The sequence below is a fragment of the Penicillium psychrosexuale genome (genome assembly GCF_028828465.1).
Source record: "Penicillium psychrosexuale strain IBT 29551 chromosome Unknown utg000002l, whole genome shotgun sequence".
Classification (NCBI taxonomy): Eukaryota; Fungi; Ascomycota; class Eurotiomycetes; order Eurotiales; family Aspergillaceae; genus Penicillium; species Penicillium psychrosexuale.
Genome location: NW_026643187.1, coordinates 5771649 through 5798103, shown reverse-complemented (window position 1 = coordinate 5798103; position 26455 = coordinate 5771649). Strand labels below are relative to the sequence as shown.

The window sequence follows — 26455 nt, the reverse complement described above, 5'->3', positions numbered from 1 at the left end:
CATTCTTCGATTTTCCGAGGAAAAGACCCATTTCTGAACTGTCAATGAATCGCTCTCAGTATTCAAAATCTTACCACGGTGTAGAGAAGAGTAATCTCTGGGCAAATGAAAATTCAACTGGATAGCAATGAAACAATCACTTTCAGGATCAGTTTGTGCAAGATCTTTAAATCTACCCCAGTAACCCTAGTATCAGGTAGAAGCATGACATCCTATGTTCTTTACCAACAATAATTCAAGTATTCCACATGCCCAACAGCGCCAAAATCGTTAGATGAAAATGATAGGTAATATAATACACGAATACAAGCTCGAACAACAAAATTCTAGTTCTTCAAGCTGGCCTCACGCTGCAGAGCTCGGCCAACACGGGAAACCTCCTCAATAACATCGCCAATCTTCAGCCCACGCTTTCCGACATCCAGCGTAAGTTCCTTGCCGCCCTTGAACCCGATAGTCATGGTCGGTGACTCGGTGGAGTTGCGCGGCAATTGCTTGACCTTGATATCAATATGCGTCGGGCTGCTGGTTGGGATAGTGTCTGGTGTGCGCAGCATGCCCAGGAAGAGGCGGCATGGCCGGGCAGCGCGGGAGAAGGGGTTGTAGGCGGTCCGGAAGGTAGTTATCGTGGCGATGGGGATGCCCATTGTTGCGGTTGAGTGGTGAGCGAGGAGAGGGACTTTTGCGGACTGGTAAATTGATCAGTTTTTGATCTTGCAAGAGCGAATGATATCCTATAGTTCCGTCTTGGTTCCGTTGCTGCGTACCTGAGTGGATGAAGGCTGGCGGGAAGTTTTTTAAAGGTGGTGTTTCTGCAGTAGATCACGCAGCGGTTGGACAAATGACCCTCGGTGGAAGATTGGTCCAAGGAGAAAATTGCTTGGATCTTAGACGGTCTGCGACAAGTCTGATAGGTAATGGCGCAAGGTCAATTGGAAGTTCTCACCACATCGGAGGCCGTTGCGAATTGCGGTTGGAGGAAATGGGGCATGTTTGACTCGGATGCAAACACAACGCCTAATGACGCTGGCAACTCTTGAGTTGGACAACTCGACACTTATGAAGCAACTTATTGTTTCGAATCTTTCGGTTTATTCTCCACTAGTGTCTATTTTCAGAAACATCCCTTCAACTCTCCGAACAAACAGCACTTGAATGCGTCTATAACAACATGTCCTCCACAACAGCTCTCCAGGGCCGCGTGAAAGAGCTCTCGGCTTCCCTAGCACAAATCCAGCCCCTCGTGGATCGACTGCGCGACTTTACTGCTTCTATTGGCCAGGGCGATGAAGCCCGTCTGGAGCTTGGGAGTGAGATACATTCCCGGCTGAAGGAAGCCGAACAAGAGTTGGAGCTGCTGCGTGTGGAGGTCGAAGCGCTGGAAACTGGCTCAGATAGCAGGCGCAAGTCATCTGCTGTGCATGGACAGAAGGAGGTTGAGAAAGAGCGGGTCATTTCTATGGCAGGGCGATTGGCCGAGGATCTCAAGAGGTAAGATACCTTTAAACTACTTGCGCATGCCGACGAGATTCCTCGTTATAGTCACTGGTTAGTCTTGAAATATGTAGCATGTGCTAATCGATCCTCAGAACACGAGGTGATTTCCGAACCGCCCAATTACAAGCGAAGCGGAATGCCGAACTCGCCAGACGGAAGGAGAGAGAGTTGCTGCTGTCGAGATCGTACTCTTCCGAAAAGAAGAAGCCGTCAGAGAAGTTCACCCAGGATGATCTTGTTTTGAACGCCTCGAACGACGTGACATCTGCGCTACGCAGAACCCATCAACTCATGCAGGCAGAACTCTCCCGCAGCCATTTTGCCCAATCAACTCTTGGTGAGTACATGTATCCCTTTCCTGATCCTACCAGAGCTAATATTCTTAATCAGAACAATCTACAGCCGCGATATCATCCCTGTCCGAGTCCTATAGCAGCCTTGATACACTTCTCTCTTCAACTCGCAGTCTAGCCAACTCTCTCCTCCGCTCCCAAAAGTCCGACACATGGTACCTTGAGACTGCTTTCTATATCCTTCTTGCGACAATTGGCTGGCTCCTATTCCGACGTGTCTTTTATGGGCCTCTTTGGTGGCTCGTATGGCAGCCTTTGAAGCTCTTCGCTCGTGTTGCGTTTGCAACAGGTGCAGCCGGGCTTTCCACTACAGCTGTGCAGTCTGCTTCTCAATCTATCTCAAGGGACATCTCTACAGCTATTCATCAAATGGCCACGGCGGCTGCAACAGGAACGGTGACAGCCAGTAGCACTGCCTGGGAGCAAGAGCCGTCCGCACCCATCGACAGCAATCGTGTAATTGATAAAATTGGTGACATGGCCGAGCAAGAGAGACAAAAAAGCGTAGACATTGACGACGTCACCCCGGAGGAGAGGGCAAGACAAGCAAAGCTTCCCCGGAATACAAAAAAGAGGATGTTCGAGGCTGGGATGGAGGAGCCGGTGCGAGACGAGCTGTAAATATTGATACCAGCATTAATGAGATACCATGCAATCATAACCCTTGCAATGTTGATCCCGGTAGTCTATAAGACCAGCATTAACAGCGGCGATGGGTTGAAGTATACCCAAATAGGGAGCTGCTCTCATTGGCCAGTGTTTAAGTGCTGCGCGTGTCACGTGGAGACGCGTCTTGATTGTGGAGGGCGTCAGAAAGACTTCAACACATCGCAGAGCAGCTCTCGAGATAACCTGACTTGCTGATTTCGGCTATTCAACAACAATGGCTGCCTCTTTTTTCAATAATAAGGCTCGTGCCGCTGCCGCCGCAGCATCCAGCAGCTCTAAGCTCAAGGCTGGCGACAACAAGGAAGACTCAACTAAACTCCAGCCGTGGGTTGAGAAATAGTAAGTCAATGCTCTATTCCAGCTTACCCAGAATTGGCTAATATCAATTAGTCGCCCCAAGACCCTGGATGATGTTGCTGCGCAAGACCACACGACCAAAGTCTTGCGGCGCACTCTGCAAGCTTCAAACGTAAACCACCCGCCCCGAACAATTGAAGCAATGAAATAACCCCAACCAGCTCCCCCATATGCTCTTCTACGGACCCCCCGGCACAGGAAAAACATCCACAATCCTCGCCCTCGCCAAATCCCTCTTCGGGCCCGCCCTTTACCGCTCCCGAATCCTCGAACTCAACGCCTCCGACGAGCGCGGTATCGGCATCGTCCGCGACAAAGTGAAGAATTTCGCGCGAGCCCAGCTCTCCCAACCAACAGGCCTGGACGCCGCCTACCGCGCACAGTACCCATGTCCACCATTCAAGATCATCATCCTCGACGAGGCAGACAGCATGACGCAAGACGCACAGTCCGCTCTGCGCCGCACGATGGAGACATACAGTCGGATCACACGTTTCTGTCTTGTCTGCAACTATGTCACGCGCATCATCGAGCCGCTCGCTAGTCGCTGCAGCAAGTTCCGGTTCAAGATGCTGGATAATAGCGCTGCTGGTGAGCGGATCTCGAATATTGCACAGCAGGAGGGCCTGCAGCTTGAGGATGGGGTTGTCGATACGCTTATCCGGTGTGGCGAGGGTGATTTGCGTCGTGCTATCACGTATCTGCAGAGCGCGGCGCGCTTGGTCGGTGCTACGAAGCCGCCTGCCGTGAAGGATGCTGATGATGATGCGGAGATGACGGATGTGGATAGTAATTCTAGTGTTATTACGGTTAACAGCATTGAAGAAATCGCCGGTGTGCTGCCGGATGATGTTTTGGATTCTCTTATCGAGGCTATGCAGCCTAAGAGTGGTGCGTCGGCCTACGAGGCTGTCTCGGGGGTGATTACGGATATTGTGGCTGATGGCTGGAGTGCTACGCAGCTGGTTGGACAGGTTTGTCTTCTTCCCGGAGTGTTCAATACGTTTGCTGACCTTTCTAGCTATACCGGCGTGTAGTGTTCAACGAGGCAATCCCCGATATTCAGAAAAACAAGATTGTCATGCTCTTCTCGGAGGTCGACAAGCGGCTGGTTGATGGATCCGATGAGCATCTATCCATGTTGGACCTGGCATTACGCATTGCTGGAGTTCTGCGTGGAAACTAGAGGCGTTTTCACCAACCCTCGGTTCGACTCTTGACCCTTATGGTCAGCAGTGAGACTCCGAATATTTGATTGGAAAAAAGGCGTTCAGGACAAGGACGCCTACATGTTTGAGGCGTTATATTCGGTTTTTTAGCACTCAGATCTTGTTCGAATGGAATGATCATGATACCCTTTCACGGTGCTTTTCTGTGAACTACTAAGTACCGAGTGAGTCGGAACTACTTGACGAGTAATTTATGCACACGCATAGATTTTATACATGACTGCGTCTAGAGCTTTGCTGGTTGAATAGCCGACAGGCACGCTTCTGATTCGATGATTTGACTGAAGACTTAGGACATCGGTGAGCTGGCGCCAATAAATAACAATATAGACTTGGAAATGGCGTGAAGTAAATTCCTCAAATCAAACGATGATTATGTCCTTGTATGCCTGACCTTTCTTTCATTTCAGCAGCAATAAAGCAAGATCCAAATACAGGCGTCAAACAAAAAGGAGGTAGGAGAAGCATAGGAGGAGGTTAGGGGAGAGGAGCTTAACTCCCTCTTACTCTGCTTAACCAGCCATGAAGGAGCTTACCGTTCCCATTCGTATTTCCTACCAACTCTCATCTCTAGACAAGAATCTGAAATTCCCAAGTCTTGCTCCTCAACATATTCTGCAAATTCAAGACTGATTCGCTCATCTTGATATGGACTCTACACGCCCTATCAGACAACGCCAGGGAGCTAGTCGTGACCCCAATCGTGCTAGTAGAGCTACCCAAGGAGCTGGTTATGACGATAGACAACAACAGTACCAATACCAAAGCCAACACCAGCACCAGGTAAGCCGCACTCCACTAACTATGCCACCCTCATATCTATAACCAGTCTGAGAACAAACCCTCTTGGACCAATGACTGACAAAGAAAGGGCATGTCACAGAGCAGCATCACCATCACCCCGGCTTGTTACCTCTGCCAAGACCCCAGACACCTCCAGCGGCGTTGTCCACTATTCGCCCTTTGGAAATCCGCCGTCGAGACACTCTGCCGCGTACAAGACCCCCCAGCTGGATTCTTTTGACCCATTACTGACACTAATCTTAAGGACCGCACTATTGACCCGATGAGTCTTATTGAACAGATCGACATCGTCAGTATTGATCCTAGGAGAATCTCTTGCACCACAACTAACCTACCGATACAGGGAATCCTTGTTACTGCTCTAGCTAGCGCCCTTCCCGATAGAGATGGTGACATCTCTATGCAGTAGATCATTCTATAGGGTTATTTTCTCGGTCACCGAAGGCTGGAGGTATAGGATGCGAGATGGAAGCAACAATTAAGCCCTGAAAGGCGCATGAACAGAGGCCTGGACTTTATTGAGTCGTAGAATAAACCTTGGCCCAATTGCATGATCTTGGGATTTGAGAGAGCCTCCTATTCTGTTGATCAAGCTGGTATATCAACTTTGGAAAGCTCTTAGTGAACTAATTAGGGCTTCCAATGCCTGGATATAACTCCCGAGGTCCATCGGCCCCGGGGCTGTGGAACTGGACATCATCGAGTGGGGAGGATATTGCCGAGGGTAAATTGATATTTCCGATCTACGAGGGGATTTGGTTGGTATTACTTGCGGTACACATACCCTTATGAAAGGCGTCCTGTCATGGAAGAGCCGAATGCGCCGAAATGTCGTCCTGGCGTGCCTGTGAAGTGTGTCATGGGAAGAACCAAGGGTATTTCTGTAGTTACGCTGTGACACTTGCTGATTAGCTTTATATTTACTGCACTCTTGTTGGTAAGTGACTTCTAGAAGAAGCGAACCTTGATAGGATAGCCTTGGCTATAGCTATTCCATGGATGAATCATTGTGTCCGTATGTCTATCTCTAAATACAACATTTGTTACATTTAATACAAATCTTTCAGGCCTCCTCCGAGGCTAGTAGATCAGAAAGCGTATCCAAGTAAGCATGAGGCCTGACATCCCCAGAAACGAACTCCTCCTTAGAACCGACACCAGTCAAGACACCCAGCGTACCGCCAAGTTTGCCCTCAAGTCCAAAGCGAATATCGGTATTCACACGGTCACCAACCATGCAAGTCCGGCTACGATCAAACTTGAACTTACCCTCGATAGAATCCATCATAGCCTGACTGGGTTTGCCGAGAGCGACAGGTTCCTGATTCAGCATCATTATCAGCGGCGCGCTCATGGAGCCAGCGCCAGGGAAAAAAGACCCCGAGTGCGGAAGGGTGGAGTCGACGTTCGTGGCGAGGAAGATCGCTCCGCGCTTGATGTAGTGGTATGCCAGCGCGATCTTGAGGTAGTTCACATGGAAGTCGAGACCGACGAGCACGACACCAACCTCCGGGTCTAGGACGGACTCATCGCCCGCCGCGATCTTGTTGTAGTCCTCTGATGTGACGTCGCGGCGGTAGGCAGGGTCTGTGCCACCGATGAATGGGACGTTCTCGGAGCGGAGCTCTTGCTCGATGCCTGTTTCGCCGATTACGTAGACTTTGCGCTTGTTTTCGGGGAGTTGGAGGATGCGCGAAATGTATATAGAGGCGCTGTATGAGGAGGAGAAGATCTCTTCCTATTTGGTTGTGAGTCGCTGCCACTGGGTGAGGTGATTAATCGGTGGTATCACTCACCACTGTACTGGGGATCCCTAAGCCTTCGAGTTTCTTGCGGTAGTCTGCGCGCGACTTGGTGCTGTTATTCGTCACGAAAACGATTTGCTTTCCTGGGGATTATCAACCTCTGTTTGCGCACTTGGTATTTAATGCGCACCATTCTTTCGGAGAAGCTCCAGTGTCTCTACTGTTCCGGGGAAGAGGTGGTCGCCGGACCATAATACGCCTAAATATCATTGTCTCAGCGGTTGTTGCGACGCGTTGAGTCGCTGCGGGGAGCTTCGGCCGATACAGAGGGGACAGACCATCACAGTCAAAGAGGAATACCTGTACAGAATCTGGTTAGTAACAGGACTCTCTAGTACATCGGTATATCAAAAACGTGTGCTCACATCGAATCTGGCTAGGAATTCCTGGAGGCCGGCCTTATCGCCGGTCAGGTAGCGGGGCGCGACTTGCGAGGATTCTTGCGCCATGGTGCCGAGAGGAGTAGGAGTCTAGAGTGCAGTAAACGAAGCGCACGAAGGTAACGAAAGAAGTCAGACTTGAAGCAGATCGGAGCAATGAGTCATGACAAGAGTCCATACCCCGAAGGTGAATCTTCGGTGAATGGCGGGGCTCTGATGTTTCCTTGGCATTCGATCGTCAACTATACAACACGGAGTACAACATCTACTTCTTTATTCTCAAGGCATCTTAGTCGAATTCTTGCGCTGTGCCCGTAATCTATCTCTCCTAGCTATCGGAATTGATGCTGCTCGATTTCCGCCAAACTGACATCTTACTCCAGTCTCTCAAGTACAGCTGACACGGCTCTCTCTCTTCCTGGGATATCAGATAGAAAGAAGAAATGAGCAAAGACGTTAAACCTAGGCTTGAAGAGCGGAATTTGGTATATACTTTACGTTCCAATTGTTGTCTTAGGACGGCTTTCAATGTGCTTTGATTGCTTTGATTGCTTTGATTGCTTTGGTTGCTTTGATATCAAGGAACTTGTGATTTTTCCGAAGTGATGCCTCCCCGTGGGAACTCGCCGTATTGAGATTATGAGATGGGAGACACACCTCCCTCTATCAACACTTCCCCAGGAATTCAGCACCTCATACCATGTTTCAGGTACAAGAGCAGCAGGCTCATGGCCCGCGCGAGGAAAAGGAAGCAGGCCACCGACATGGGCCAGTTCTCAGTCGGTGATTGAAACAAGAAACATAGCTCAAAATTCCATTTCCAAAAGATCCTTCTCTTGAGTTGCAAGTGCCGGGGTCGAGGCAATGGAAGACGTCGGCAGCCACGGCCGCATCGGCCGATTCAACTACCTCAACCCCGACCATATCAACGCCCTCCGTTCTCCCCCCATCTTGCCTTTGCCTTTGGCCTTGGAGACATTTCCAATCCAAAACAAGAAATCTTCTTTAGGGCAGAAGAGCAAGCGGAGGCCTTGCGGCAGCTTGATAAACTCCAACACAATCGACCGGGACCTTCTTGAGCGTCCCTTGCAACGAAATACACGAGAAGCTCGCATTGCGGACTAGACTCTTGGTTAGTATAGGGATCTTTCCACGACCTGACAAGTGTATCTCGAGTTACTCACGCTCATCGACCCACATGTTCCACCACTGACCAAGAAGTCTCATCCTTCTTTTTCCATGTCGATAGATGATCTATCTTTTCGACGGCATCAAACCAGTCTGCTCGAGGTTCTCATTGCATCCGAGTGTACGGATTTGATGAGCTTTAGACAGTCGCTCAATCATTAAGCCGGTGCCTGCAATTGTTCCAGCACAGGCTCTTCGTCCCGGCTCTTCGCCGCCCCGTCATGGCAAAGTGCTCTGGGTGATATCACCCTTTGGGAGAGTATTGAATGGCTCTTAGAAAGGACCTGCCCGTATACCTATTAGCGACAGACACAGCAAGAGAGAAAGTATAGTTCACGTACCAGGCAAGGCACATTAAAAACAAAACACGCAAAATCCAGGGCACCATGCCAGAGATTCCTCATGAGTAGACCTTTACAGGTCATTTCCGAGGGTCAGGACACTCATCATCTGCCCCATCGTTGCGAACTGCTCGTCGATATCACCCTTTGGATGAGCATCCAAAAAATCTCAAAGGTGACCTACCCGTATACCTATTAGCGACTGACACAACAAGAGAGAAAAAGCATAGTGCTTACCGGGAAAGCACATGAAAGAGAGCAAGGCCAAGTTCAGGCAATGCCTAAGATTCCCCATAGGCAGACCTTTACAGATCATTCCCGAGGATCAGCACACTCATCATCTGCCCCATCGGTTGCAAATTGCTCGTCGACATCACCCTTTAGACGAGCATCCAAAAAGTTCTGCCTACCCATATACCTATTAGCGACTGACACAACAAGAGAGAACAAAGCATAGTTCACTTACCGGGAAAGGCACATCAAAAAGAACAAGCCCAAGTCCAGGCAATGCCAGAGATTCCACATGAATAGACCTTTTCACAGGTCCTTTCCATGGTCAGGACATATCGCCATATCCGACATTAACTGCAGTCAGGGATGACTGCAGTGATGCAGGTTGGTAAGAAAGATCGTCTGACGTGGGGAAGTCTCCAACTTATATACCCAAGTTAGTCGCCGTGAACTTAGTCCGCGTATACTAGGTCGCTGTATATTAGGTCGCTATATATTAGGTCCGCGTATACTAGAAGACGGGGCCGCACTTTAGGTCAGCGGCGACTCCGCTTAGAGGGATCTCATTATTGCCTCAAGTGGAGATCTTGAGTCTATGTACAGTCATCGGTTGATTGTAATTAGTGTAAAACCCTTTGTATATTAGATGAGTGAGTCGCTGTGGTATAGTTTGTCTAACTCCGGACTAGAATATGGATACAAGAGATGGCACATTGAATTACTTTCATGATTATCGTTCCTATCCAAATATTGACATTTAGAATAGTGTTAACCAACTTGATATTCAGGTTATCCAAGTTCTATATTGTGAAGTATAGAAGCTGACTGTTAATCCTACATAGCGACCATCCACAAAGCCCTAAACTATACAAATCGTCACCATGGAATGTTCATAGCTCTAGACTCTGCTAGCGACCCTTTCTACCAGCATACCGCCACAGAGGCCAAAATACAGATCGGGACGAGCGACCTCGTCATGATAGATACAGGTCGCTTCTAGGATTGAGATATGTGCGATCTTATTATTCTAAGGATACCCACAGTAAGCCACAATATTAACCTTGGAACATAGAACTTTAGGTCGACCTGTCCAAGCCAAGATCAACACAAAGTCAACACATCTGATCCGACATCTAGATCTTCGTAGAATTCCGACCCATCACCGAGCCGACGACAGCTCGGATACGCACATATCCTTCGTTTCTTCATGTAGCGAAGTACATACCCAGCCCAACGCTTAGCCCAAATGCAAAGTGGGGTTGATCAACGTATCTCATCTCTTACAGCATGGATATTATTCAATCTTATTCTCATTAGTTAACTAGTTTCTACAATAGACCGGCCCAACTCCCCTTGGAGTAATTAGGCCGAGCAACTTACAAATCTAAAAGTCGGTGATGACACCCGATATAGTGGACATTCCACATTCCGCACAATAATAATGATAGGGCTGTTCCCCAACGAACAGCTCATCTACAACATACACACCCACCGCTAGTTGTGCGGAGAACTGCTTGCCAACACGAGGTTTCGTTACACTCGGGAAATATTTCATGAGTTGGTGCGAAGAGAGTTCAGGCCCTGGTTTACCCCTCATTTAATTTAATTTCTTGATTACATTGCAGATATAAACCAATTGGAATATATAAATACAGGATAGTGGCAGACGTGGCTTTGACTAAGTGCGGAGTAGAGTGGTGTCAAGGTGGGTGTATCTCAAATATGACTGGAATTGCCTGACAGTGGCGATCTACGTTGGTTTGTTGGCCGTATGCACCTGTGCGGTATGGATGTGCATGTAAGAAACTAGCGTCTGTAGAAGTGGTTAGGTGTTGTGCAGAGAAGTTTAATTGATTATTGACTTTCGATGCAGTTGAGTATCTAAGATGAGGTAGAATGGTATGATTGAATCTGATTTTCAAGAGCCACTGGCTTACACCAAGTTAAGCCAGAAGTACTTGTTTGGAAACACCTAGAAAAGCTAATAATAACAAAGGTACAAACAAAGCCACAGAACAAGACAGAATAAGCAGGGAATCCAACAAGAACAAAAATATAAGTGAAGAGGGTATAGATAGGTATAGATGTCGTGAGAAGTCATGAGAGTAGTGCTGAAGAACAAAAACAAAACAAAACAAGAAACACAATCAAACCCATGGATCAGCCTGCACATAAGTATGCGGATTAACAGGCCCAACCAACTTGATCTGCGCCTTCAACTGCTCCCTCCTGCGATCATCCTTGGACTCCCCGATTCGTTTCAGGAACACGCCCCGGGTATTGTTCTGCGACTTCCGCGAAGCCAGCGTGGCATTAGAATAAGACAAATCCGGAGCCGAAGACGAAGAAGGCTCTGCCACCGATCCAGGCGGGGACTTGTATCTCGGGAACTGAACATTGCGCTTCTTGGTCTTCTTAGGCGATTCCCAGATCACGGGCCCGTGTTTCTGGTACGCGGATAGTGGCACGGCGAGCTGTTTCTGGCGGGGTGTTGTCGGGGATGAAAGCGAAGTAGGCGAGGTCGGTGTCTGAAGATGGAATCTGTGGTTGGTATAGTCATAGTCGCTGCTGCTGGACGTCGCCACGGACGGGGCTCGCAGCGCGGCCTGCGTGTCCAGAACCAAAGCTAAAGTAGATTGCTGCGGTGTGTTGCCGAGCGCACCGCCTACATCATTAAGATGGTGGTCCATAGGCGCCGTCGCCGGACGGGTAATATCTTTTGGTTTATTCTCTGTCGAGTCGCGCGAGAGAGTGCGGTGCACGTACGTCTTGATCGAGTCGCGGACGCCGACGAGACCGCCGCGGTCGAGCGAGTGCCAGCGGTACTTTCCCTTGGCGAATTCCAGCGGGTTGCCGATTTTGCGGCATTTATTGTTCATGTTTGGGCTGATGCGGCCACTCGCTTGGACAGCGGAGGGCGCCAGTTCCGGGAAATAATCCCACTTTTTCTCGCGGAAGTAGTGATTCGTGCCCGTGCGGTTCTGGCTCCAATTCGAGGGCCGTCCGTACTGGGACGAAAACGAAGACGATACTGAGACTGACGGCTCGGGGATATTGATATCGATCGAGTCCGTGCGTTTATGTGGAGGCTGTGGGGATAGTCTCAGGAGCTGATCGGCTGGAGGCGGGTGATCGCCCAAGTCGTCAAAGTCGGAGCCGGAACTGACGAAGATGCCGATGGGATAGCTGTCTGCGGAGTGGCGGGGTTCGCTGGTGATGCTGTCGAGGGTACTTTCGGTGTCGCTGTCGGAGTCACTCCACATCGCCGAACATTCTGGGTCCAGGGGTTTTGCGGGGAGGGGTTTGTTGAGGAAGAGATCGGAGCGATTTGAGAAGGGAGGTTGGGGTGACAGTGGTGGGATTACTCGCTCGAGTCCTTCGAGTGAGCGAGATGGTCGAACGGGGGGAGCCATTCGGGTGTACAAGGTTGGCATTTGGAAATGTCGAATGTCGAATGTCGAACAATCAAATAAGCATCAAAGAAATGGAAATAAGTCGAAGGTTCAACAAAGAAAGAGGAGTGAAGTTATGAATGATATCCGATGTAAGGAGAGATCAGGGCTTATAACTAACAGACCCTTAACACCTAATCTTATTAACAAACAGACATCGTCAAACGAACTGACGCAAGGACTTGATCGCCCTTGATCCGCTTACGCCCTCGTCTGATTGGCCGTCTTATTTATATACTTCTTATTGGCATGTCTATCTGCACAGTCCTTCTCCTAAACTTTGGCCTTTTCACCTAACCGGCCCAACTGGCGCAAGTCGGCGATCATGGCCTCGTCGCCAAAATGACTGTTATGTTCGAATTCCGGTTCCTGCGCGTATGCGACCCGGGCTGCATCGACGATAATTCGTGCAGTCATGCCAAAGATACGGTAGACTTGGTCTGCTCTGGGAACAAAGAACTGATGCACTAGTGGCGTAGTTAGTCTCCAGGCTATTTCCTATTTGGGACGTCCTCCACTTGGCAATCCCACAGACACAACACAGACACAACACATACATCAACATAGGGGAACTTACTTCTCCATTGCGAATTATGCCACATCCCCCACGACCCACGATACCAGTCCTCCCCATTCTGTCCATGTCCGCGCAGGAAATCCTGGAACGGCGCCGTAAAAACAGCCTCAACCTCTCTCGTGTCCAGAATAGGAATAAGTGACACCTCGGGATTAGAATTCAGCCCCAAGCCCGCATCATAACTGTGGAGGAGCGCAACGCAGGGACGAACCACCACCTCTGTTCGGGCAAGATTTGCCGGGAACTCGCAGAGATGCTCCACGCTGAACGGGGGTGGAAGCTTTTCCCTTTCCTGAATGTCGGGGAGGCCGATCTCCTCACATGCCTCGCGCCGCGCCGTTTGGAAGGCGGATTCTGTATTTTCTGCTCGGCCTACTCCGGCGAAGAAGGGGTTAGTTTAGTTTAAGCGAGGAATTTATTCTTTTTTTTTTATTCCTGTTTCTCTTTTGCCTTGCTGAGTCTGGAGCTGTCAAACTTACCACCTGGCAATGCAGCATCTCCCGCGTCTACTCCGTAGACCCGAATATCATTAGCCTAGTCCCGAACAACCAACCCATGTCATGCAGCCTGGGAACAGGGCTGATCCACGTATTTTCTAAGTTCTGGTCACTCACACGAACTTAGTGTCTTAGCCCGGATCGTAACGACCACCCTAAGATCGCCCTTGGCGTCGGCGAAGAGCAGTAGCAGCACTGCCGCCCGTCTGCTTACCGGGACCGAGTAGTACGTGGTTGGCGGGGGGATGTAGTTTCGAAGTCTGGCGATTGCCTCCTGATACATGTGTAAGTAAATATCAGCCTTCTTTCTTTTTCTTCTATACTGTGGTTGTGTTTAACATCGGGATGTCCATCCACGGGGAAAAGAAATCGAACGACGAAGTCTCGGCTGGACCGTGAAGAACCTTGTCTCAGAGAATCAAAGAAAAGAATATTCCACATCATCTCATCTCCTGCCTAATTCAAAAAGGGTTCCATCCAACGCACGTAAGACTGGAAGCCGAAACTCAAACGCCCATAGCCCCGAGACCGAACCGCTCCCTGGATAATAACACATCCAGGTATGATCGTCGCGGGAAAAAAAGAAAAGAAACATGGCAATTTAAGACACACCCCCCGTGGCTAAGGGGGAAAAGAAGCAGGGGGAACGCCCGCAGGGATAGTAGGTACGCATGGCAAAATAGACACAGCAGATTCAGATTCGGAATCCCGCAGGACACGCGGTCCTTTCGGGTAGCTGCAAAGAACAAGTTACACATACCTGCGAGGTGGGATTTAGGGGCGACATTATTTTGGATGTTCGGGGTTCGGGGTTGGGGTTGGGGTTGGAGTGGAGGGATGATTTGGGTTGGTTTTGGATTGAGTTTTGGTAAGCGCAGCTGAAACGAAGTCTCTGGAGAAGGTTGCGCTGTGGTCGTGAGAGCATTTCAAATGGGTTTGTTGGACCGAGATATGGACGGAGTACTCCGTGGCCAAGTTCTATAGTTACTGGGGAAGAAGGGGTTTGTAGCCGAGGTAATTTGGAATGTCGGTGACTAATGATATAAATCCGGAGAATACTTCAAGTGTTACGGTTGATTTATCCACTGATGTAGTTGTATTAGTCGAGATATGGGAGTCAATGGAGTATACAGGAACATAATAAGGGAGAGGCGGGGATCAAATGGTCTATCAACACGAAATAAATAACACAGGAGAGAACCGAAGGGAAGAAAACCAAATGAGCGCCAAAGTAAAGGAAATCTATATGACAAGTACAATCCAAGGATAAATCAAACAATATAACTACACGCTTTCGCTCTTCTTCGCATCCTTGGCCTCGGGGGTCTTCTCGGCGCGCTCACCCTCCGCTAAAGCATCCTTGGCCTCAGCAGACTGATTATCACCATCGACCGGAGGCTGGACCTTAGTCTCCTCCTTCTCGTCGATATCCTCGGTATCCTTAGGCACGGAAACGCCCTTGACCTCGTTCTTGCTGTTCTGCTCGTTCTCCTCCGAGATCAGCTCCTCCTGCTCCTTGATAACCTCCAGACGCTGCTTGTTGGTAGCAGCGCCCTCGGCATTGTGCACCTCGAGCTCAATCTCATGGAACAACTCCTCGGGAATACTGGAGAGCACGGACTTGAGCGCGTCGACTTGCGACGAGAACTCGGTCTCCTTGCCCTGTGTGTATAGGTAGGCGTTACTCAAGACCAGCAGAGTCGAGGGGACACCCTGCTTGAGACGCAGCTCGAGCCACATGGTGAGATCCTCGCGCAGGCGCGCGGGGGAGACGCCGTGTGTGCGGATACCGCGCGAGGCGCCGGCCATCTGCAGTTCGGGGACGGAGAGGGAATCAACGCCCTCGTAGAAGATCGCGCGGTCGTCACGCTTGATCTGGCGCATGCGGTGGCGAATGGTGTACCGGAGCATGGCGTCGGTACCAAAGGAGTTCAGGTTCATGTAACGGCAAATGCCGACCAGCTGGGGTCGGGACAAGTTGTCAAGGGTCAGATCGTCCTTGAAGATCTTGCACACCTTGATGACATCCTCGGTCGAGGGCGATTCGCCGGTGGTGCGAATCTTGCGGAAGAAGTCTGTGAATTCGTGGTTCTTGACAGTGGCTGCGGTCAAAGGCAGACCAGTCTCGCCAATGGTGTTGCGTAGGAATGCCGAAACTTCTTTGCGGGTCGATCTGAGGTTCAATGCCTTGGCATCACGGGCCTTCTGCCCCTCGTATGTGCTGGGGAGCATGTTGGGGAAGAGCTTCAAGGCGACGGGGAGGAGGAGTTCGGCAAATGGTACGATGAGGAACATCGAAAACGGAACCAAACGTCCCAGATCCTTTGTAGTACGTTGGAGCTAATCAAACTCAGTTAGCCAAACGTCAAATCGAAATATTGTATTGGCGCATACCTGGCGGTGCTCTCGACGACTCAGCTCATAACCACCGGCCATCTTCAGTGCCAGTCTCGAACTAATCTTGACCTCAGTGGAAAGCAACTTCGTACCATCCCAGTAATGCTGCAACTCCTTCTTGATCTTCTGTCCAAGAGTCAACTTCTTCGCACTCTTTTTCTCAGCCAACTTCTGCTCCTCCGCGCTCGCCTTCGCAACCCCTCCAGCGGCTGCCGGCTTAGCAGCAGCCTGTGTCTCGGGAGTCTTCGCAACCGTCGATTGTGACTGCGTGGTCTGTTCCTGGGCGAGCGGCTTCTTGGCCTGCTCGGCATTGAACCCGGGGGGAGGGTAGTTCTGAGAAGAGTTGGTGGACGGGGTTGGCTCGGTCGCATATCCACGCTGCGGGATCAGGATGGCCAGGGCCGAGATCTGGGATGGCAGATCGCGGCCATTTCGTAGAAGGCTGCGGGCTGCAATGGAGGCCGGGCTCAATGCACTGGAACGACTACGGCCTGCTGGGAAGTATCAGCAACTGGCATTGCCATTTATTTCTGGACTCGACACTTACCGATTAGTGCAGACCGGAAAGCAGGTGTTCCGCGGACTAATCCGGTTGATCTCATTGTAGCGGACATTTGCGGGAAACGGTGAAAAAGTTGGTGCACGAAGCAACGAGCGAACAGGGGGTTTATAGGGCAACAATAATGAAATTAATGATTAATCTTAATGTCCAAAGGATGATCCAAAAAAAATCTCAGCAATAAAATGTCGGTCACAAGTTTGGAATGTCCTGGAACCGGATCCGACGAGATGTTGTGATGTACTGCCGCAGTCATCTGGCACGTGACGGCCGAGACCGCCTCGGGTTTTGCTCGGGGTTAAAGAGATCCCGGACAGTTCGAGAACGGACCGACGGAGGAGTATTTTCATAACATTCATATCAATCTAAATAACGTGTACATCTATAAACCGACTCGCTCAATTCAGGTTCATGAATCTTGACAAAAGAACCAACAAAGGGTATATAAAGACTAGCATAACGATGTCAACATGGTATGTCCGTAAAGCTCAAACTCGCTCTCGAACAACAGAATCCTTGTTGTCTTTCTCTAGTATATCAGTAGAGGAGACATCGGCAGTATCCAACAAAGGGATTCGATCAACGCTGGATCGCTTCTCCTCGCTGTGTGCATTGATGGCTTCACTGAGAGGGCTGGGCTCAGGGATAAGGATAGGACTGGTCGATCCCTCGGGAGAGTTTTGCCAACGAGCCATATCTGTCCTAAGCTGCTCCAGCTCCTTTTGGAAGCGTCTTCCAAAGACGTCGATGTAGTAAGTCGCTCCATTGTGGATGCTCCAGACGAACAGCGCAGACATGAACAGACCGCTGGCCCATTTGTACCAAAACCAGATCGGACAGGGGAGCATAGTGGATAAAGCGTATGCGTACTGGATCACCATAAAGCATGGCTCTTGCAGCGTTTCAGGTAGACTCAGCACAAACCGCCCAATCCACGCTTTAGAGTAGGACTTGCGCAGCCAGGTGAAGCTAGTCGGACGACCCGCTGCGATTTGGTCGCGGCGGCGCACGGTAATCAGGAAGTGGTACATGAGCTGCCACACCACATAGGGGGCCGTGGACCAGAGGATCATGGCACCAAGACCATAATGCTCTGGGTCCCCGGGCTTACTGAACTTGATGTCGTAGACAGCAGGGAAGCGTTCCTTGAGTATCGCCACCGGAGTCAGGTGTACGATGCAGTGCAGAGTCACGGGTGGCATAATATGAATGAAGAGACTAGATAAGATGAGCAACGAACTTGTTCCTTTCGATGTGTAACGTACCTGACGACCTTGTCCATACTGTGGAACACCATCGAGTTCCGCCACATGGCGATTGCAACCGCATTGTTTCCGAAAGTCAAGCAGAAGGTGCTAATGAAAAGCCGTTTCGAGTTCGGGAAGACCCAAATACTCAGCATGCAGAGCAAATTGACAAAATAGCAGAGATCGGCCAAGAAATAGTGATAGCCCTTGGCATGGTATGTAAAGTAGCGGATGGGCATGAAAAAAGCCAGCTGGCCGCTGAACCAGTAGTAAAAGTACTCCGGGCAAGCACCGATCAGGTAGCCGCTGATGAAGATATTGAGCACACCAGCAATAAAAGACATCTTCTCGCGGAGAGTGACAGTCGCCGTCTGGCTCCAGCGCTTGCCGAGACGCTCAACGCCATGCTTCATCCGAGCACGATATTTCTCCAGCTTCTCCTCGGCGGTCGGTGCATGGCGCTTCCATTCACCCATAACACGGTCCTTGGCATTCAAGGACGACAACCTCAGCTTCTCCCGCTGCTTGCGCACCTTCTCCTTTTGCGCGGCGAGGGTCTGCTGCCAAGTCTCCAGACGCTGTGAGAGGTGGATGTTGTCGAGAAGGTCGAAAATAGTCAGCTTGTCCAGCGGTGGAAATGACTCCCAGTCTTCCAGGTACGAGCTGCTATTTGAGAAGGAGCCGTTGCGCGACAGGGTTCCTGGGGTTATGGCAGGAGTGTCGGATTCATCGTTGTCGGAGTCATCTGAAGACACATCCTCCACGACTGGCGTGGAGACCGGAGGCTCGGCCGACATGGTATCGGATTTTCTTCTCGAGCCGGTGCTTTCCATCAAAAACTGTTGCTGGAAGCAGAGTATGGTCGGTCCGTCCCGGGTGTTGGGATACGGTCGACTGAGGAAACGATTGAAAGTTAGCATCCCCATAGTTGCAAGCTTCAAAAGCACTTTGTAGATATGCCAAACAGGCACAAGTGCCGAACGACACGGCCATTATATAGACATGAGGGGTAATCATTCAAAGACGGCAAAGTTACCTTATCGGTAGATCACGCGTGTGTTGGAGTCGGAGGGCGCGGATGGCGGACTGTGGTTGGCGACCCAAGAAGTAAACAACTGCGGGCTCACTGGCGCATGGCACGGAAACGGCGAGATAGGGCTTCTGATGCTTTGGTGCAGGCCAAAAGGTTGGAAAACACACAGTCAAGAGCCAGCGAGAAGGTGAGAAATTGACGTGTGCTGGCGATGTGAGTGGTGGTTGGATGGAGGAGCTGCGCTAGGGGATCGTCACGCGGACCCAATCAGCGAGCCGTCTTGGCCCAGGTGTCGCCTGACTCCTGAGGCAGCGATAATTCATAGTTAAGGTCGACTCTACGAGAGATCAGGTTGTCCATTAATTTGCATTCTCCCTGACTTCTCGTATATGGAAGCTAATTAACAAACCATCCTAAGAAAATATATATATGGAAAAGTAACCAAGGAAACCCAATATCCGTGTCCAGCCAAACGCTCAAACTCCAGTTATGTACTGGAAAACAAGAGAAACATAACATCAATAGCCATACTGCGAGGCAGTATTGGCATGTGGCCAGAACCCAGGCCCTTTATCAGACACAAACGGCTGCGAGTAGTACCCGGACAGATAACCCGGGTCTGGATGTATAGACTTTGTGACATTGGGGGACTCGAGAGGGGGTATTACATGCACGGAGGGTGCTATGGCTATTGGGTAGCCGAAACTGCCCGTTGGGCTGTGTGGACCACTGGACTCGCTAGTGGTGGGTGAGAGGGGCAGACTATGCGAGTGGTGTAGCTTTGGGTCGTCATCTTCCAGCGTGGAGATAACGGGGTTGTCGCGGGCATCGTGCATGTTATATTCGGCCTCGATGGAAGGGGCTGTTACGGGTGCTGCGTGTGCCCGGGATAATAGGTCATCGTCTGGGAAGATTGCTTCGGGTAGATGTGTCTGTGTTATCTGAATCAAGGTACTGCCATCTATAGTACATGTTAGTGAACTGTGGATTGGGTCCTGAATAGGGTGATACATACCGATTTCACCATCCAGATACTGTTCTTCCATTTGTCGCACAAAGTAGATCTCGTCGAGAACCTGCAGCCGGTGGGCAGGTGTAATCTGCCGTCTGACGTCTTGGCCAGCTTCTCGCAGCTTATCCGTTGTGACTCCGTGGCTATCCTTTAGTTCACAGAGGATATGAACCAGAAGTCGCAGACGGTCTATGGTCGGTTAGTATTAATCTGGTTCATATCGTGATACTAGGATATGCTCACCAGGTTTGAGCAGATGATCAGGCTCCTTGTGCAAGACACCAGCAGGCCACCACGCAGGCTTCGTGAACTCCGGGTCAACACGCTGCGAGACACCGGCAATCACCCTGCGCCCGTTATACGGGTAATGGACCTGCTTCCTCGGCTCGACAAGCTTAATATAGGATTTCGCAATAGCCCGGCAGTTGAGCTGCTGGAAATCCTCAAATGCCTTCTCATAGTACCGTCGCAGCAGCGCCCGGTTCCCGACACGAAGGACCGTCCGCCCGGGAGCCGGAGCGGCAGGCGGCGGCGAGGTAGATTTCGGTCGAGACTTGGGCGTACCGCCGGCACGCCTCGACTTTTTTCGGCTTTGCTGTGATGACCATTGGAACGGGATCATCTCAGCCTGTCTCGCCTGAGGCGGGGCCCATCCCGAAGCGGGTTGCTCGTCCCAAGGGGAGTGGGGTGCTTGGGTCGGGTCTGCAAGGAGAGGAAGTCAGCGTCGTGCTGGAACTTGGATGGAATCTGACTCACTTGGGAACTGCGGACTGGTTTGGGGCGTCTGGCCAGTCATTTCTATGAATCGGTCTGTAACATCTTGGGTGAAGATGGCGCCTTCGCAGCCTGCAATTGAGGGCGAGGCTTGTAGTTGCCATTGACCGTTGTGGTCGAGGTAGATCATGGCGAAGTGTGGGTGTGTATATTCGGTATGGGGTTGTTTAGGAGTGATCGGCTGTTGGTTATTAGCCCACTGAGACTTGGTGCCTTGGTTTGCAATAGTTCTATTACCATGTTCATATGCTGCTGTGGGATGCACGTATCAGAGTGTCTTCTCTCCAAGACATCCCCAGGAACTGGATATCGATTCATATCCATAGTGAGAATCAGATAGTACGGGTTGAAGTCGAATCCAGGTCAGGCTGCGCTTTTCAAGGTAACGTGCACAGATATACAGAATGCCCAACAATCCACGGTGTCAATTAATAGAAGAGTCAACGCAGCTTGCCGATGGATAAGAAGTCCGGGACCATTCGATCAGGGGCAGGGTCCAGGGGAGATAAATATACCAAGCAAGTGCAATACGGGCTCTCCATGATCTCCCATTTCCGACGCCAAACCCCGAGGATTGGCATATCTCCACCCCGACGTCTCCTGAACGCACGAATCGGCTTGGGGCTAATGCAAGGAAAAAGGAATAGCTGCGGAAGCGAGCGTGTGGCAATAGGACAGCCTCCGTATCACTTCGGTGTGGCGGCTGTGATTGGCCCATCTGCGTCTGCCCCTTTGCGATGTGTAGTCGATGGGTCGAGTCCGTTCTGCGCACTGACACTTAGGGCTGTGAGCCATGGATGAGTGTCACATAACCTTGTTCGATCCATGGTTCTGTCGGGGGATCCGAGATCGGCCCACACCTCTGGACGTCTCAATTTCTATTTTAAATTGTTTTATTATTTAATTAAATGATTTATATAACTTCTTAGCTTGCCCTAACTGCCCTAACGATGTCTAGCCATCTGCAGCAATCCATTTATGAAATACTTCCCGTCTGATACACCAGTTCTCTCTAACCCAATTATCAGAATCAGAAATAATACATGCAGACATGGAATAATCAATAAATCACTATCCAATCGTATCAACCGATCGGCGATCCCTGGGCACGACGAGTGATAAAGAAGAGCGGTCATCCTGGACGCCTCTGAGATCATCTCCTGCAAGCCAAGAGAGGCTAATAAAGCACTGACTAATGGGTCTAGGTGAATCTCTCCCTAGTTATGGATTCCCTATGGATACTCTCAACTACTCCGTACATCAGCTGCACCCACGGCCTATTTATTCCCTTTCTTTTCTTCTCTTCGCTTCCTCCTGTCAGTACAATCATATGTCCATCTCCACCGCGCTTGGTCCACCATTGTCCGTGCCCTACAACCTAATCTATGTATAACAGGGGTCCATGAATGTCTTCGTATACGAGGGTAAACGCGACCATCGAATCTTGAGCTTATTTTGAAGTTCGCGGAAGTCGGTTTCTGCTTCCGGACGCGCGGATACCAGGCCCGACGGTATCCTGGTCAGCCTTGTTTTTTATTTTCGTGATGGCTTCTTTCTTTTTCTCTTCTTTCTTTTTCTACAAATACATATTATGAGTCTTCAGATTCAACTCCTGTTCGGCATCGTGCATAAGCGGACGTGGCAACCCGGAGCTAGAGAAGCATTCCTACAGATATTGTCGTATTCGGACTCCATCTATCCAGAAGAAGAAAGAGTCAACTACCATTGGGATCGGTTCCCTGCTCCCGGATCGACAGTGTCGACAGGACGGGAAAGAAGCTGATCATTGCGAATTTGATCACTCTACTCCGTAACTATCATGGCATTGTTTCTTTTTTTCGGGCTATACGACCAGCAATTATTGGAAATGGCTATGATTAGCTAGGATCTTCCGTTCTTCTTCCCCACCGTCTGTTTCTTGTTTTTGTTCGTGTTTGCTTTTTAGGGCGCTCTTATTGCTCGACTCCACCTACAAATGCGGAAAATATAACCGTCGCTCTTTGATGCTCGCCGATGGGCCCCGGGCCGCATATTCCGTGCTGTTAATATAACGGTACTGTTTCACTTTATATTGCGAGAGATCGGGTTGATCGTGACATTGGACTAGTATACTGTAATCCCGTTGAAGACAGGGACAGCAAGTATCCGCCTTTTATACTTTCTGTCTTTATGCATCTGATGGCTTGAGAATCGAATATCCAGCCGTTTGCCAGGCAGCCTCATGGGAAAAAGCAAAATACTTCCACGCAATCAGTGACACGGGGGTTTTCCCTTCTGAGCCGCATTGGCCCCAACTCGGTAACACCCAACACTCCCCACACGAGAATCGAATGGTCTGTGTGGAAGAGACATGCGCCCCTTGCCTATGTGCGGGCCGCAGACGAAATGATCGGCGCGATATACGACATCCAACATACAGTACAATACGGGCGATTCTATTATTGTGCGCTTTGTGTATTATTCTGTACGTCTCCCCTATAATAGCCACATTATGCGCATAGCAGATCCATCCGCCCGTGGACGCCAGCTGTTCCCACAATATATATGTACTGCTACCGTTACACCACGATCGATTGCATATTCACTATATTTTCTTGTCGATAGCCGAATATCGAGTGTCGCTGCTGTAGTATACTTACATTGCGCAATGTTCTCCAGCATAAATCTCGGGTAATGCACCCGAAGCTCCCGCTGCCTTCCCATTTCCATTGCTAGCTGGGTGCAGATGCCCAAATCCCGGTAGCAGGGTATCGGTGCAGGAGACTTGCATTATTGGAACTCTCACTCAGGTCGTCTCCGTGTGTCCGGGGTGTTGACACTGGGCATGATTTGCAATTGGAACATGGGCTCACAGTTCCTTGGCCGGTGGCGTTGACTATACCCGAGTAGACTGCACCCGATGACCCCGTTGTTCGTCTCACCGTACTTGGCGTCGGATTCCCAGGGAGAGGCGATTAGAGCTATTGGCTCGATACCCCGTCGAAGCTTGGTTTTATCCTTAGTGGGCACGGATTCCGTCTGTGTAAAGCGCTCCATTAAGTTGTCAAGGGAGAGCCTAGAACCGCTTCGAGCGCGAATGATAGATAAGGAGTGTCTGTGCAGATGCAGCCGACTATAGAAAGTCGGGGTTCAGCACGCTGACCAGTCACAGTGTCGCTGGAGGTATAGGGCAGGAATCCAGTACTTTATCACTTGCGAACTGCTGGTCTCAACCCCAGGTACAGGGGTAGGGCTCGATACGAACGGCCCTTAAGCTTTCCAGTTACCCTGGGGCCCATGACTCGATAGAACACACCCGAAACCGAGAGCGGGTCGCTTCTCCTATCAACTTACTTGGTCAGGAAGCCCAATTTTGAGCCCTTGACTCTTGCCAATCGTGACATTGCTTTTTCGCACGGGCTTGCCATTCTCTGATTCGTATACGAACAAGGCAATGTCAGTAGTCTCACCCTGATGGCTATGAGTCCGAGCAATAATAGGCGATCGGTTCGTTTCCGGTTCCCCAGTCAGCCACTATCCAGCCTTGCGGATTTCTCAGGCAGGAAGCCATAACGGGAATCTCATCCATGCTTACAACGTACGGTGTCATTTGTACTAGGCACGCCATTCAGTGATGGACGCCTTCGGACCTGATCGTATAGATCATGTCGCTGTACATATGTGAGTGTGCAGTATATGCAGCTCTGTGATTACTTTCAGGACATCCTGCAATTGTCTCCAATCCGCATATGGTATCTCACGCCTTGGCGATCACCGGTTCTTGAGAACTTGCTCGGTCGGAAATCCCCCGCTAGCATCAGTCTCTCAGAGCTTGATGGTGAACTTGACCACTTCATGTACCTGCGAAGTCAGAGACCAGTGAGGAGGATATGCAGATTCTGTTGAGCCTTTGGCCTCAGATATGATCTTTGCTCCTCTCTAGTATTGATCACGTGAAGTCTACTAGGCCCAGAGAGGACATGTGAATGAAGCCTATGTAACTTATTTTGAGATGAGGGGAGCTTGAACCTGGTAGTCAGTCGATTCTGCTTGTCCTGGTGAGATGACAAAACGAGTCAACGAGTAAACTTCGAACATGGAAGACAATAATTTGTTGTATTGAGATTTATTGTAGCACACACTAGACATGCCCGGGTGCACTCAGTAGACATTCAACTTACTCACTAAGCCCTGGAGCCATTGAAGTCCGAGCCCATGGAAGCGACGACAGCCTAGATAGGAAGGACCCAGCAGACATCATCCTGTCTACTCAGTATATATTTCCTCCTGGGTTACTCTTGGCTTCCTTTCATTTGCTTTTCAGTCTGCTTGTGTCCTGGTGAATGCTCAGAATATAGAGTCATCGACAGACTAACACTAGATCTAGATATATATCTATGGACGTAGACGGCGACCTTTCACTTAGCTCACACTTTTATGTTACCTGAAATAGTACATACAGAAATCCATGAACTTATACAGATCAGTAACAAGTGGAAGACAAATGTTTGCTTTGATATTTCGCCTTCTTTGATCAAACACGCGTTTATAGGGTAGGTAGAACTAACCCTACAAGTATAAATGTTTGCCTCAATTCACTCTTCTACGCACACTTTCCCACTTTCACGTTACGTGCAGTTTCCTGATCTTGCTTGCGATCCCAAGACCTTAAGCATTTCCACCTCGGTCCTTGTCACTTCCTTCCTGCCACTTCCTTCCTCTTCAAGTTCATCAGTCTCTTCTCACCAGCAACTCTTTTCAACTTCGGAATCATGGAGACCACCAACTATCTCTCGCTTCCTGCTATTGCTGAATTCATCAACGCCTACGAGGCTAACCCAACCGCCGAAAATGTCAAGATCATGATTAGCGCTCTCCTCACTTACGCCTTCGATTCGAACGATGGCTGGGTCCTCAAATGGCAAGAGGACGAGGAGAACAACCACTCCAACTGCTTCGTCGTGAAAGCTTCTGGCGATGAAAGATCCCTGCACACCATCGTGAAGGTCGTCCTCGACACCTCTGTTTCTGTCCAGGCAGACTGGGATCAGTTCGTTCCCCGACTGCTCAGCGCCCCTCTTCCAGATGAACGATGCTGGGCCATCCTCATCCGTGGCTACAAAGTCCGGCTCTACGAGTACCACCGCGACCAGGAGCTCCCCTACCGTCTCATTCCCTGTGACTTCAAGGTCAAGGACAAGCTGAAGCACACGGTCCACATTCACAAAAACCCTGATGCCGTGAACAACATTCTCATGAGCATCCCGAATCAGGTCCCCCAGCCACTTGGTGAGGGCGAACAAGCCAACCCATCCCCGCCTGTCTCTGTCGCCGAGACAACTGGCTCGGAAGCTTTCCCTGATACTACTCCTGAGACTGTCCCTGCCTCTGGCGTGGATATTGAGTCGTCCTCCGAGGATCTCACTGATACCAGCGGGATTAAGACGCCCACCGAAGCCGAGCCCGTCACTGAGCCCGAGGCCGTTCCTCAGACCATTCCCCAGGCCAAGACAGCAACTCAGGTCGACTCTACTACTTCTCAGACCAAGCATACCACCGCGAATGGAACCAAGGCCAATGTTACTCCCCAGGCCAAGGTTACCCCTCCGGTTAAGATCACTCCTGAAGTCAAGGCTGCTCTTCTAGCCAAGGCTGCTGCTAAGGCTAAGAGTGCTACTCCGATTAAACCTGCTGCTGGGGCCAAGACTGCTACTCCGCTCAAGACTGCTTCTCAGGTTAAGTCTGCTGCTGAAGTCAAGAGTGCTGCCCAAGCCAAGAATGCCGCCCAGGTAAAGAGTGCTGCCCAGGCCAAGGCTGCTATCCTAGCCAAGGCTGTTTCTGGGATGAAGATCACTCCCAAGGTGAAGCCTGCGAAGGAAATTGAGGTTGTGGCACAGACAGCGACAAACTAGTTGGCATCTGACTTATCGGGCCTCGATGACTACCTGCCTCTCGCTAATAGGCCGCAAGTCTCGCGGATGAAAAGTCTTTTCGGTTCACGGTTCTCAATCTTCGGTTTTATTCTTCTCGGTTTTCTTCTTCTCGGTTTTCTTCTTCTCGGTTTTCTTCTTCTC

The 26455-nt window shown here is 50.2% G+C and overlaps 12 protein-coding genes across 12 annotated transcripts; 5 read left to right on the top strand and 7 right to left on the bottom strand.

Annotated features, from left to right (window-relative positions):
* Positions 1-326: 326 nt before the first annotated feature.
* On the bottom strand, positions 327-647 carry N7518_003350 (mitochondrial 54S ribosomal mL53 protein; the record flags this gene model as incomplete). The annotated part of the gene is made up of 1 exon (XM_057184277.1): positions 327-647. The coding sequence occupies one exon, from the start codon at positions 645-647 to the stop codon at positions 327-329; it is 321 nt and encodes a 106-aa protein (XP_057045727.1).
* A 524-nt stretch (positions 648-1171) lies between these two features.
* N7518_003349 (putative protein transport membrane glycoprotein Sec20) lies at positions 1172-2471 on the top strand (the record flags this gene model as incomplete). Its single annotated transcript, XM_057184276.1, has 3 exons — positions 1172-1491; positions 1590-1834; positions 1888-2471. 3 exons carry the CDS (start codon positions 1172-1174, stop codon positions 2469-2471), a joined length of 1149 nt encoding a protein of 382 aa, XP_057045726.1.
* A 262-nt stretch (positions 2472-2733) lies between these two features.
* Positions 2734-4062, top strand: N7518_003348 (replication factor C subunit 2; the record flags this gene model as incomplete). The annotated part of the gene is made up of 4 exons (XM_057184275.1): positions 2734-2858; positions 2910-2988; positions 3038-3850; positions 3898-4062. 4 exons carry the CDS (start codon positions 2734-2736, stop codon positions 4060-4062), a joined length of 1182 nt encoding a protein of 393 aa, XP_057045725.1.
* Positions 4063-4627: 565 nt separating this feature from the next.
* Positions 4628-5318, top strand: N7518_003347 (uncharacterized protein; the record flags this gene model as incomplete). The annotated part of the gene is made up of 5 exons (XM_057184274.1): positions 4628-4652; positions 4702-4888; positions 4973-5099; positions 5154-5198; positions 5253-5318. 5 exons carry the CDS (start codon positions 4628-4630, stop codon positions 5316-5318), a joined length of 450 nt encoding a protein of 149 aa, XP_057045724.1.
* A 654-nt stretch (positions 5319-5972) lies between these two features.
* Positions 5973-7163, bottom strand: N7518_003346 (uncharacterized protein; the record flags this gene model as incomplete). The annotated part of the gene is made up of 4 exons (XM_057184273.1): positions 5973-6647; positions 6706-6766; positions 6827-7014; positions 7080-7163. 4 exons carry the CDS (start codon positions 7161-7163, stop codon positions 5973-5975), a joined length of 1008 nt encoding a protein of 335 aa, XP_057045723.1.
* A 795-nt stretch (positions 7164-7958) lies between these two features.
* N7518_003345 (uncharacterized protein) lies at positions 7959-8219 on the top strand (the record flags this gene model as incomplete). The annotated part of the gene is made up of 1 exon (XM_057184272.1): positions 7959-8219. The coding sequence occupies one exon, from the start codon at positions 7959-7961 to the stop codon at positions 8217-8219; it is 261 nt and encodes an 86-aa protein (XP_057045722.1).
* Positions 8220-11001: 2782 nt separating this feature from the next.
* N7518_003344 (uncharacterized protein) lies at positions 11002-12288 on the bottom strand (the record flags this gene model as incomplete). The annotated part of the gene is made up of 1 exon (XM_057184271.1): positions 11002-12288. The coding sequence occupies one exon, from the start codon at positions 12286-12288 to the stop codon at positions 11002-11004; it is 1287 nt and encodes a 428-aa protein (XP_057045721.1).
* Positions 12289-12579: 291 nt separating this feature from the next.
* N7518_003343 (NUDIX hydrolase) lies at positions 12580-13663 on the bottom strand (the record flags this gene model as incomplete). Its single annotated transcript, XM_057184270.1, has 3 exons — positions 12580-12773; positions 12884-13255; positions 13498-13663. 3 exons carry the CDS (start codon positions 13661-13663, stop codon positions 12580-12582), a joined length of 732 nt encoding a protein of 243 aa, XP_057045720.1.
* Positions 13664-14664: 1001 nt separating this feature from the next.
* Positions 14665-16391, bottom strand: N7518_003342 (MRS7 family protein; the record flags this gene model as incomplete). The annotated part of the gene is made up of 3 exons (XM_057184269.1): positions 14665-15720; positions 15775-16268; positions 16325-16391. The coding sequence occupies 3 exons, from the start codon at positions 16389-16391 to the stop codon at positions 14665-14667; spliced, it is 1617 nt and encodes a 538-aa protein (XP_057045719.1).
* Positions 16392-16824: 433 nt separating this feature from the next.
* On the bottom strand, positions 16825-20532 carry N7518_003341 (glycerophosphocholine acyltransferase; the record flags this gene model as incomplete). Its single annotated transcript, XM_057184268.1, has 6 exons — positions 16825-17554; positions 17602-18477; positions 19148-19577; positions 19632-19817; positions 19872-20330; positions 20385-20532. 6 exons carry the CDS (start codon positions 20530-20532, stop codon positions 16825-16827), a joined length of 2829 nt encoding a protein of 942 aa, XP_057045718.1.
* A 2651-nt stretch (positions 20533-23183) lies between these two features.
* On the bottom strand, positions 23184-23438 carry N7518_003340 (uncharacterized protein; the record flags this gene model as incomplete). The annotated part of the gene is made up of 1 exon (XM_057184267.1): positions 23184-23438. One exon carries the CDS (start codon positions 23436-23438, stop codon positions 23184-23186), a length of 255 nt encoding a protein of 84 aa, XP_057045717.1.
* A 1715-nt stretch (positions 23439-25153) lies between these two features.
* N7518_003339 (uncharacterized protein) lies at positions 25154-26293 on the top strand (the record flags this gene model as incomplete). Its single annotated transcript, XM_057184266.1, has 1 exon — positions 25154-26293. One exon carries the CDS (start codon positions 25154-25156, stop codon positions 26291-26293), a length of 1140 nt encoding a protein of 379 aa, XP_057045716.1.
* Positions 26294-26455: the final 162 nt, after the last annotated feature.